Consider the following 12,642-nt stretch of genomic DNA (forward strand, 5'->3'; position numbering starts at 1 on the left):
GGGGGGGGGGGGGGGGAGACTTCTCTGAGAAAATGTTATCCAAGTTGGGCATAAAGGAGGTGTAAGAATTAAGAAAAGCATTCTAAGCCAGAAAACAAAACAATAATAAATCCAGAAAAAATGACAGAGAATAAAGTGAAGAATTAGAGAGTAATTTAGTGTGATACAGTCATATATTTTCCAAAGATATTCCTCATAATTTAATCCCTTTTTGCAACAACTATGCCCTACAACCTCCTCTTGAATATACACAATAATGACATATTAAAAGTTCTAAGAAAATTCACAGTAAGAAATATTGTTTAACTTATTGTTTAATGGACTATTTGCCATACGTATTTGACCACTGATACCTCCCCTCATCCCCCATAATTTCCATTAATTTCTCAATGAACTAATACTAGAGCAGAGGCTATATGGGCTCAGGCCAGGCAAGCACCAGGTAGTGGGGGAGAGGAAGGGAAAGAATAGCTGGATATGAGATTAATCCAAATAATGGCATTTGAATGCCACGCTAAGGAGTTTATACTAACCTTCAAGCAATGAGAAGGTTGTTCAGGGTTTTTGAAATTACAAAGAGCTATATGAAAAGAAATATGTTTGGAAATATGACTCAAAGTTTGATGGGGAAAACTGGGCACATACTAGGAAGCCATGACTGAAGTTCACAAAAAGATGATGAAACCTTAAACAAGAGTCACAGGTGTAGACAGAAACAGATTCGGGTCATTACATTTAAGCAGTAGGATATGTAGCAGGAGTGGCAAGCTCAAATATCTACAGCAGGTAACATAACGACCAAAAATTTTTTATAACAATGTAGTATAGGGCCAAACAAAGTATATCTTTGGGACAATGTGACCCGTCTATTTGCTAACTCTGCTGTACAAGACATAGCTATTGCATGTGGAATGTAAGGAAAGAATCAAAGAGGACACTGAAGTTTTCCAGTGTGGGTCACTGGATGGATGGTGAGAGAGGTAATGAATTGGTGAGTAAAGAAAGGATATCAGGCTTTTTCTCCCCACCTACGTGTATCTACCATGAGGGGAAGATATTTCCTATTCCAGAGACGGTCTGAAGTATCTGTGGATCACATAGTTGAAAATGTCTAACACAATGTTTCACAAACTTGAGTGTGAATCTGAATCACATGGAGGCTTGTTAAACACAGGTTGCTGGCTCAAGCCCCAGAATTTCTGATTCAGTAGGTCTGGGGTGGGGCCCAATAATTTACATTCTTAATAAGCTCCTAGGGGGTGCTGTGGCTTGCTGCTTCTGGTCCATGGCCATATATACTTTGAGAAAGTCTGGTCAAACTAGCACTTGGTATTAAATATCTGGAACTCAACAGAAGAAGAATTAAGGCTGAAGATGAATATATTTAAGACTACCTGGGTAACACTTTCCCAGTAGGATTGTAGAATAAGAATGGAAGAGTAGGATATCACGAACTGATACTACATAAAAAATGAGCCAGTAAAAATGACTAAGAAAGGGTAGAGATAAAAGTATTGGCAACAGAATAAAGTTTCTATTAAAAGGAGAATAAAAGAGATAAACTCTACAGAGAAATCAAGTACAATGAGAGTTGAAGAAGAGCACAGCTTTTGCAAATGAGTTATCACTAATAACAAACTCTTTCAGAAAGGTTTCAGAAAAGTAGCCATATTACAGTGTACCAAAAGTGGAGGGTGGAGAAAATGAAATGGTGAATACAAGCTAGTCTAAAAGTTTAGCAGGAAGCTGCGTGGTAGGATGAATAAGAGGCAGGTTTACCAACAGGCTTCAAAAGTGTTCTTTTATAAGCAGTACTTGGCTTTCAGAGAACAGGAGACTTTTCAGGGACCAGGGAAATCACTTGGAGGAATGAAAATAACAAGGATATGACAGCACAAGGGAGAATACAACTAAAATCACTGACCAAATTTGATAGTCCAGAATGAAAAAATAAGTAAAGCCAGGAAGAGGATGGTCAGGAAATCTGAGAGGCATCAAAATTTCAATGAGCTAGAACAAGGTCAGTAGGAGCAAAGGAATGAGAGAGCTGGCTATAGCTATGGTCTATGGCTACGGTCTGTGAGTGAGGTTTTAAAGTTCAAGATATTTTTTTGTTTTTACCTTGTTTGTCAGGGTGGGGTGGCTGGCATGGGTATCTGAACCCATGACCTTGGTGTTATAAAGCTGTACTCTAACCAACTGAGCTAACCAGCCAGCCCTAAAGTTCAAGATTTTCACTGGTGGAATAGTTTCAGGTGGTAACATCCAAAGCACTGCTAAAGTAAAGATCTTTGGAGGCAACTCATAGGTTTGTAGATGGTGGCAGGATGACAAAAGTGAATAGATGATTTTTAAAAAGGAAGAATTACTGTAGGAAAAATGGAAAACAGTCTGAAATCAAGGAGCCAGTAAAGTGATGAACTTGCTTTAAGAAACAGTGTAAAAGAATAAAAAGTAAGGAATAGGGACATTATGCAATTTGCTCAAGTCACACAGGAAGTCCTAAAACTGAAAATAAATTCCAGTTTGTCTGCTAATTCAGAGCTACTTTTAATAAATTATAATGCTTTATCTTTTTAAAAGAATGTGTTTCTTGATTGTGAAAATCAAACACCTGCAAAAATACACCAACTTCTGGACAGGGGGTGAAGAAAGCACAATGGAGGGGACAGCCTGTGGCTCACTTGGGAGAGTGTGGTCCTGGTAACACCAAGGCCACGGGATCGGATCTCTATATAGGGATGGCCGGTTAGCTCACTTCGGAGAGCGTGGTGCTGACACCACCAAGTCAAGGATTAAGATCCCCTTACTGGTCATCTTTTAAAAGAAAAAATAAATACATAAATACATACATACAGACAGACAGACATAAAAGAAAGCACAAAGGAGGGGATCAAAGACAAAAAGAGCATTTTTGAAAACAGTTAAACTGTTTCAAAAGAAAGAGTAGTTCTCTCTACTGCCCCAAATAAGTCACTCTCAAGTGAATCCGTTCTTTTTCCAAATCACAAAAAAGATTTAATAAATTCTATTTAAAGGCAAATTTGATATATATGTCTCATTAAGATTCAACAATTTAGATTTTGGTTTTGGCCAATTCCAAAGTCATGAATCACCACTATTATATACAAAATCCAAGTAAACAAAATCTACGCAAAGAACTATGAACTTTATTTTGAGCACATGCAAATTCTGTATAAATTTTAACAAATTCTATTTTGCTTTAATTCCACAAATACGAGAGTTAAGTAAATAAGTTATTGAACATCGCAGTAGATTAGTTGCTTCTAACCAGATGGTATAGGAGGAAATTATGTTAAGTGAAATAAGCCAGACAAAGAAACAGAAATACCGCATGTTCTCACTTGTAACTCGCTTCTATGAAAGAAAGGAGGGAGGGAGGGAAGTGGAGATTGGGGGAGGGAAGGAGGGAAGAAGGAAAGAATGAAGGGAAGAAAGAAAGAAAAGACCACAATACGGTGAACTTTCAGAAAGAGAGAACAAACCTAAGGATGCTAGAGATGGGGAGCAGGGAGCAAGGGAGGGGGTTTGGGAAGTGATAGGTAGGGCAAACGGCATAAAGAAATACCACAATTTGTAAGCATAAACATGCTAATAATAAATAAAATTTTTTAAAAAAAGCTGAGGATAGTCAATATGCATTCTTTAAAAAAAAAAAAGATTGGGCCGGCCCGGTGGCACACTCGGTAGAGTGCGGCGCTCCCGCCGAGGGTTCAGATCCCATATAGAGACTGGTCTGCTCACTGGTTGAGCGCGGTGCGGGCGCGACACCGAGGGTTGCGATCCCATTGCCGGTCGCGGTACGGGCGCGACACTGAGGGTTGCGATCCGTTACCGGTCACGAAAAAAGACAAAAAGGAAAAAAAAAAAGATTGTTTATTTGTAGAAAAGTAAGTAAACTTAAGGGCAGTGGGGTGGTCAAATGAGTATTAAAAAATAGAAACATGAAAAAAGTAATAATAAAGAAAAAAGATTAGAAAATATAAGCAGATAGTAAAACAATAAATAAGCACAACAAAAGATCAGGTAGAGATTTTTAAAAAGATCAGGTAGGATTTATTCACATTCCTCCTCCTTATAATGCTAACAAGTCACTTTTCTTTTTTCTTTTTTAATTTTATTTTTAAAAATATCATATAATAAACCTGGCCTTTTTTTCACCTTTGGTGTGAAGCTCCGCAAATTTTAACATGTGTAGGAGCACACATTTTTAACATGCGTATGAGCTCTACAAATTTTAACATGTGTAGGATATGTATATGTGTAGGATGTTACCACCATCACCACTATGGTGAACAATTTCATCACCGGAAAACTCCCTCATTGCCTTCCCTTTATAGTCCTGGCAACCCCAATCTGTTCCGCGAGGCAATCTTTAGTGTAGTTTAATTTTATACTAATTCCTCTGGAAAACATTTTTATTTTTTAAAACAGGATAAGATAGCCTAATAAAGTGACTCTCTAAAGCATTTTGAAGAAAAATACCAAAGAGGAAGTATTAAAATACAGGCATAGCTTTAATCTTCTTCAGGATTATTTTTTATTTGGCAAAATAAACTATCTGCTTTTCTCAAACACAAAGAATATTTTATAGAGGATTTCACTCTCTCTTTTTTTTTTTTTTTTTAGTGGTGGGAAGGATTTTAATTTAATCAATAAGAAGAATGACTTTAAAATAATTTTTAATTATAAGTTTAAGAGTTCAAGTACAAAGAACAAAATTAATTCAAGTGCATCTAAAACAGTTATCTGGCTAAACACACTTTAATAAATACTTAAAAGTCACTGTTATTTCACAATATAGCTCCCACAAGGAATCAATTTCAAGAAGACATTAAAAAAAAATTTTTTTTTTAGATTGTAGTCTTAGGTTTTCATACAATGGAATAGTAGCAACAAAAAGGAACAAATTACAAATTCACTTAACACAGATGAATCTCAAAAATATTATGCTAAGTGAAAGAAATCAGCACAAATTTAAGCTGTAGTAACAGAAATCAGATCAGTGGTTGTCTGGTTTAGGAGCTGTGGGTAGAAGACTGGCTAGAGACAGGAGGCAACTTTCTGAGGTGATGAAACTGTTCCATAGCTTGATTGTGGCTATGGTTACATGGATGTATAAATTTGTCAAAATCCATCGCATTGGTCACTTAAATGTGTGCATTTTATTGTATGTAAATTATATCTCAGTAAAGTTGATATTTAGAAAGTTATAGGCTCAGAAGCTAATTCTCCTTCAGTCTAAATTAATGTATATTTACTATATCATATTTAATAGGTTCAAGAACTAATTGACAATGATAACATTCATTAAATATGACACAATACTAAGAGTACGGTTAAAAAAAGTGAAACAGAGAAGCCATATACTTAAGATTCTTTGACTGCAAAAAGTATCTAGTTCTCTTTATAAGCTCTTAAAGAGTACTTTTCATAATTTACAAGTTGTATTTATGTTACAAACTTTGAGCAAAAGCTAAATACTGAGTGTCAAGATCTTCTTAATGTTTATAAAAAGTATCATGAGTTACCCACATGATAATCTTTTAAAGAGTGCAGCCATCTGGTCTGGTTTGTCAAAGCTGGTCCTCATTTGTGTTAGCACATCAACATTCTCCACCACAAGTTTCTAAAAAAAAAAAAGAAAGATCCTGGGTCAGGCACAGACCTCCTCGTGCTAATGAGATAAGAGCATGCTTGGAAATTACAATCTGGCAAACAGGAAACACAATTCATGAAATCCAGATGCTCTAAGCTATATATTTTTGTTGTTTCAATAAAAGAATCTAAAAATTATTTATATAAGATTAGTGTTTTTTTTTTTTTCAGTTTGCAAATTCAAGAAGGAAGGAGGAGTTCAGGAAAAAGCAACAAAAATAAGTAGTAGGACAAAGGATCATCTTATACTTAGACAGAGAACAGCAACAATAATAATAAAAAAGTAGACATTAAAGTGAGTACAGAGAGCAACAAATTCCAACCAAAACAAAAAGAACATGCTACAGCTAAAGTTGGCAAAGACACACTAGAGTATGTCTTTAGACAATGAGATCATCACTGGATATATCCAATCAGAGAAAATAACTTATAGGCGTATGGTATCACTTGATGCGGACTATATTAAAGAAATGTTTCCCAGCACAAATTATAAAATGGAAGTGTATACTATGTACTTCTCTTTCAGGGACCATGAAAAATGGAAGAGAAAAGAAGGAAGAGATATAAATAAGGGAAGGGAATAAAGGATTCAAGAAGAGTCTGACTTATCAAATAATTTTTTCTTAAAAGAAGCACTGGAAAGGGCCGGCCCGGTGACGCACTCGGTAGAGTGCAGCGCTTGAGAGCATGGTGGCGCTCCCGCAGAGGATTCAGATCCCATATGGAGACCGGTCTGCTCACTGGTTGAGAGCAGTGCGGACGCGACACCGAGGGTTGCTATCCTGTTGCCGGTCGCGGTACGGGCGTGACACTGAGGGTTGCGATCCCGTTACCGGTCACGAAAAAAGACAAAAAAAAAGAAGCACTAGAAAAATAAGTTTAAAAATTACAACTAAAACAAATATAATTAATTTCAGTGTGGCAGAGAGAAACCTGGACAACAATAAATTGAGTTTCTAAAATAGTGAGGGGGAAAGTGAGTGAGACATTCTACTCTGTTCCATTGCTACCTTTGCCATCCTCACAATAAATTGAGTTTCTAAAATAGTGAGGGGGAAAGTGAGTGAGACATTCTACTCTGTTCCATTGCTACCTTTGCCATCCTCCTTTATCACTAAATTCATCTATCATACTTCCCTAGTTCTTTCATAATTCAAGTGAAGTTCATAACCTAATTTCTGACCTCTGTCCAGAATTTTCTTTACTTTTGGCTCTCTGTAGGAGTTCTTAGCCTTTACTACACACCACAATCTCCAGTGGAGCTCTTTCCCAATAGTCATGCACCACATAACAAGGTTTCAGTCAATAATAAACCACATATATGATGGTGGTCCCATAAGATTATAATACCATATTTTTTACTTTACCTTTTCTATGTTTAGATATATTTAGATATACAAATACCATTGTGTTACAATTGCCTACAGTATTCAGCACAGTACCATGCCATACAGGTTTGTAGCCTAGGAACCATAGGCTATACCATATAGCCTAGGTGTGTAAACAACTATACTGTCTAGGTTTGTGTAAGTATACTATGACATTAGCATGACAAAATCGCCTAAAAATGCATTTCTTTTTTTTTTTTCCTTTTTGTCTTTTTTCGTGTCCGGCAACGGACCACAACCCTCAGTGTCGCGCCCGTACCGGACCGGGACCAGCAATGGGATCACAACCCTCGGCGCTGCGCCCGCCCTCACTCAGTGCGCACCTGTAGCAGTGCGCCACCGGGCCGCCCTAAAAATGCATTTCTCAAAATATCTTTCCACTGGGGCCGGCCCGGTGGTGCACTGGATAGTGCGCCGCTTGGGAAGCGCGGCAGCGCTCCCGCCCGAGGGTTCGGATCCCACATACAGACCGGTTCCCGCTCACTGGCTGAGCGAGGCGCGGGAGCAACACCGAGGGTTGCGATCCCATTGCCGGTCCCCGGTCCAGTATGGGGGCAACACTGAGGGTTGCGATCCGTTGCCGGACACGGAAAAAAGACAAAAAAAAAATATATATCTTTCCACTGTTAAGTGATGCATGACTGTATATATATCCAGGCTTCATCCCTGAATATTTCAAAACAGCAAAGCTGGGTGTAAAAATCTAGTAAGCATATACAATAGCACCCCATTATCCACAGGGGTACGTTCCAAGACCCTGGATATCTACAATCTTGGACAGTACTGAACTCTATATGCACTATGTTTTTCCCTATACAAACATACACCTATGACAAAGTTTAGTTTATAAATTAGGCACAGTAAGAGTTTAACAAATAATGATAAAATAGAAGAATTATAACAATATGTTGCAATAAAAGTTATATGAATGTGGTCTTTATCTCTCTCTCAAAATATCTTAGTGTACTGTACTCACCCTTCTTGTGAATAATGTGAGATGATAAAATGCCTATGTGATGAGATGAAGTTAGGTGAATGAGTCTGGCACTGTGACATAGCACTGGGTTCCTACTGACCTTGAACATGTGAGCTGTGATAACTTAGAGTCAATCTGATAACCGAGATGTCTAGTAAGTAACTAATAGGCAGGCAGCGTATACAGTGTAGACATGCTGGACAAAGGGATGATTCACGTCCCAAGCAGGACAGAGAAGGATGGTGCGTGATTTCATCATGCTACTCAGAAGAAGGTGTGCAATTTAAAACTTATGAATTGTCTATTTCTGGAATTTTCCATTAATATTTTCAGGTGGCAGTGGACTACAAGTAACTGAAACTGCAGAAAGCAAATCCATGGATAAGGAGAGACTATTGTAGCCAAAGTGTTATGATACTTTTGCTACAAACAAAAGGTTCTTACAAATGAAAGGTTGATTTAAGGGAAATATGAACAATTATAAAGAAAATCTACAAAAATTATTTTTCCTAAAAAATTAGTATAAGTTTTGTTTAGGTTACTTGATATTACTTCAGATTATTTCTTGTTATGCTCCTAATCAGATGTTCAGCTCTAGTCACATTTATTTGCTAAATTCAACTACTATATAGTCTCTGATTAGACTGCCTGCACTCTCTGGGCCAATTCAATACTGTCCCAACCTAAAACTTAACTCAATACACACTCAAACTGTATGCACAATCCTGGTAGTGCTCATGCACTTTGAACATATCATATATTTGTGAATCAAAGATACCACTGAGCTTAAAATGCACATTATTTTATGAGCCACTAAAGAAGAAAACCTCTACCAACACTATAAGATATTATTTCAGAAATATTAATATAAAATAAATGTTTCAGAATCAATAAATTATGACATATATTTAATAGTAACTATAATCATTTGCTAAACTCCTATATAAAGCAATTTATAAGCAATCACATCACATTTACTATAACCCAAATGAGGGACGTGATATTCTAATATTACAGTTGAGGAAACTAGGGCTCAGAGAAGCTGAATAGCTTGGCCAAAGTTACAAAGATATTAAGTAGTAGAATTTGTCAAATATGCCTGATTTTAAAAATCCACGTTGTTAATTGCTAATGAAATGGTTCCCAATCTTTAGTGTGCATTAGAATTATTTGGAGGACTTATTAAAACAAACATTGCTTGGTCCCAGCCCCAGAGTTTCTGACTTAGCAGGGCTCAGATAGAGTCAAAAATTTTTGCATTTCTAACAAATTCCAAGGTAATGTTGCTACTGCTAGTTTAAAAACAATACTTTGAGAACCACTACCCTAAACTATTCATTGACTTATTACTCTTAAAAAAAGAAAGAAAAAAAAAGTTAGTGAAATCTTTTCTTGAAAGTATAGTTTATATATTTATTTTTCATTTCTCCCTCAACTGCATCCTGAAACAGACTCCCTATACATTTAAAACCATTGGTTAATATCACTGACAAATGTACTGAAAACTGGAAATAATAATAGAAATTACTAATGAACTGGTTTATAACAAATTGAGACAAATCAGGTGAAACAAATAGAGTATTTAAAAAATTTTTTTTAATCTACTTGGTATTCTGTTAAAAAGGAAGTATTAAAATTCTCAGCATAATTCATATTTAAATTTCCTACTTCATTTGAAAAAATGTCTTCTAGGACCCCATGAAGAACTAGAACTGATCTGTAAAATACCAAAACAATTCTTTTGGCAGGATTAGAAGGAGAAATTGACTCAATGGGCACAACTCCAAATGAAACACCCAAGAATTTTTGTAGAAAAGACTGGTTGTTTTCTTCTCCAGAAAGTAATGAACACATTTAACCATGAGTACACATGCATAGTGTTGACTATGTCTTGACACATGATTTATGCACAACCATAAAATATAAAGAAGTTCTGCTTTTTTTATGGCCACACAAATTTACTCTTTGAAACAAAAAGGTCCTCAGCTAAAACAGTAATTAAAATAATTAAGGTCACCTTTAAGATAAAAAGATGCAGCCACATGATATTTAGTTTATGTCAGTTTAAACATTTAAAAATAGAATTAAAAGCAGTCACAGAATGATCTTAAAAATATTACAATTCCAGAAAAAAACTGTATGGACTAATTTCAAAAAGACTATGCTATTAGAAGCATCATAATGCTCTGCTGGGGAGAATGTGAGCTCTAGTCTTCTCAGAGGGGTATTTGGCAATATCAAAAATATTTTAAACGTTCATTCTCTTTGATCCTTAGAAGTTTTTCCCATAGAAATGCTCAAATAAGTATGTAAACTACGTGGAAGAACTAGATAAATGTAGAGAATTCTATACATATGTCTAAAACTGCTCCTTTCAGAAACTCAATATAAAAAAAGAGGAAAAGAATAAAACAGGCATAAACCTACAATAACAAAGGAAACAAGACCAAATGAGAGATGTCAACAAATTTCCAGGAGATGAAAACTGAAGCAAAGAATAAGGAGAGGTGAGAAATTTGATTAGCAAGTTCCTACGGAGGAATTACAATGTAGAAACAAGTTAACTCATGCGTTGCAATTCAGGAAGAAATCAGAAATTGAAGGCAGGGCACAGAAAGGAAGGCTTGAGACTGAAAACAAGAGCATTATTACATGTCTTTATGGGGTATAGTCAGTTACACTCCCAACTTTCACCATCTGAAGGAGTAATGCCCACAAGGAAGGCTCTAAATTTAGAAACAATGACTTAAGAATCACGGCAGCCAGTCAGATCTAAGAAACCTCCTATCTCTACCCTCCAGTGATCTCCAACAGACTTCCACTTCCCAGCCAAAGGTCACTGTGTTTAAAAAATTATTTGCAGGAATCATTTGATGCCTAGGATGAAAATATCCTTCTCCAGAGAAGATATATGTTAGCGTTTGCCAAGTACCTTGGGGAACTACTAATTGGGGACCACCTTAATCCAGGTTCAAGACTTGAGATTCCTTAGACAAAGCAAGAAATCCAAACAGGGCTGCAAATCCTGGGAAGGGGTGAATCATTTCCAGTTCACCCTTACCCTGAAGGTATAACCCTTTGGAGTGTCTGTGTAAAGAGGGTGGGAGGAATTAAGCAGACTTCTCACTCCCTGTTTTGGGCAGGCTATGGGTTTTGACTACTGATCCTCTTGCCCCACAAGGCTCCAAAACTACAGTTCAGTTTTACAAATATTACTTCTGGAAAGAGACTTTCAGTACTAGGCTTATGTCTCTGAGTTCCCAGGTTCTCTTTGACATTAGCCTAGAAATATCCCACTATCTTTTTAGCTCTTTTTTAAACAAAAGACTCTTTATATATGTATAAAGCATATATATATATATATATATAAAATATATATATATATATTTTTTTTTCAGCTTTTTAAGTGTCCTTAGGAGAAGAGGTGGTCTGAATTACCTAGCCTACCAATATAGGAAGCAAAAATCTGTAAGTTCTTTTGTTTCTGTAACTTCAAAAATTAGTTTATTCTAAGGAAGGAAAGTAATTTTATGGGACACTAAAAAATACAAAATAACTAGAATCATCACTGATGGAACAGAACTTTTAGAGATTTATCTAAATGAAATAGACTAGTATACAACACATTGAACTTGTATATAATGAAACATGATTATATTGTAATCTATAGGATTTCTTATGTAATAAAATACATGAATACATACGGAAGAATGCCTTAGAACACAGAGGCTGAGAGAACAAAGTCATGAATAACACCTTTTCTAGTTTTTAATAATACACAAGTAGTTGAATCCAGAGCAATCTGTATTATATCTTGAGGTTGTTACAAGGAATCAATCTCAAAGAAAATCACTGTAAAGCATTATGCAATTCCAAAAAACTGAATCCTTAGGACTAACATTATTTTTAAGGAACCCAAATGACGAAGGCACAATGCTAGAAATGTAAAGATGTCATATGTGAAGCCTTTTGAAAGACACAATATTTACAAATGTGTTGTTTGTTTTGGTGGCTGGCTGGTATGGTAAAAATACAATATTTAAACATATCAGTATGTAGTATTTGAGAAGCAAAAAAGTAAAACTAGAAAGCCCCTAAATACCAAAATGTAATCATACAATTTTTTAAAAGTCTTCCCACAGTTAACATTAAATCATTAATAAAACATGGCCAGTTATCACGATGATAAAATAAAAAGTTAGGTCAAGTAAAGAAGATCATAGGAGATTACTAAAAAGCTAAAATCAAACATTTTAGAGAAAAAAATATTTTAGTATCCTAAACTATCTTGGTTTTGGAGCATATTACATTTAATGAGAAACCTAAGCCAATTAATGCCCATGTATCTCAAAGACAATAAATCCAAAATCTTACACAAAAAGTATTTTTTTTTTTGGCTAGGGTTTTGACTCAGTTTTAATATCAAATACTTGAAAAAGAATCCAGGCAAGAAACAACAATCTGCAGACAGCAAATTCAACAGCATTTAAAAAGTCAACATTATTTATACTCTTACCATATCAACTTTAAATCAAATTTTAATAACATCTGAGAAAGAGAGAATACAGTTAATTACTCTAAGATATGAGAAACGTTAAA

General features: G+C 35.7%; 1 protein-coding gene across 1 annotated transcript in view; it reads right to left on the minus strand.

Annotated features, from left to right (window-relative positions):
* The window catches only part of NCKAP1 (NCK-associated protein 1), a 101,015-nt gene that overhangs the window by 11,726 nt on the left and 76,647 nt on the right, over nt 1–12,642 (minus strand). Inside the window, exon 26 of the mRNA XM_008565727.1 lies at nt 5,557–5,650. Within this exon, the coding sequence (XP_008563949.1) occupies nt 5,557–5,650 (94 nt within the window). The remainder of the gene's footprint in view (nt 1–5,556; nt 5,651–12,642) is intronic.

Source organism: Galeopterus variegatus, unplaced genomic scaffold, assembly GCF_000696425.1.
Source record: "Galeopterus variegatus unplaced genomic scaffold, G_variegatus-3.0.2 Scaffold202, whole genome shotgun sequence".
Lineage (NCBI taxonomy): Eukaryota > Metazoa > Chordata > Mammalia > Dermoptera > Cynocephalidae > Galeopterus > Galeopterus variegatus.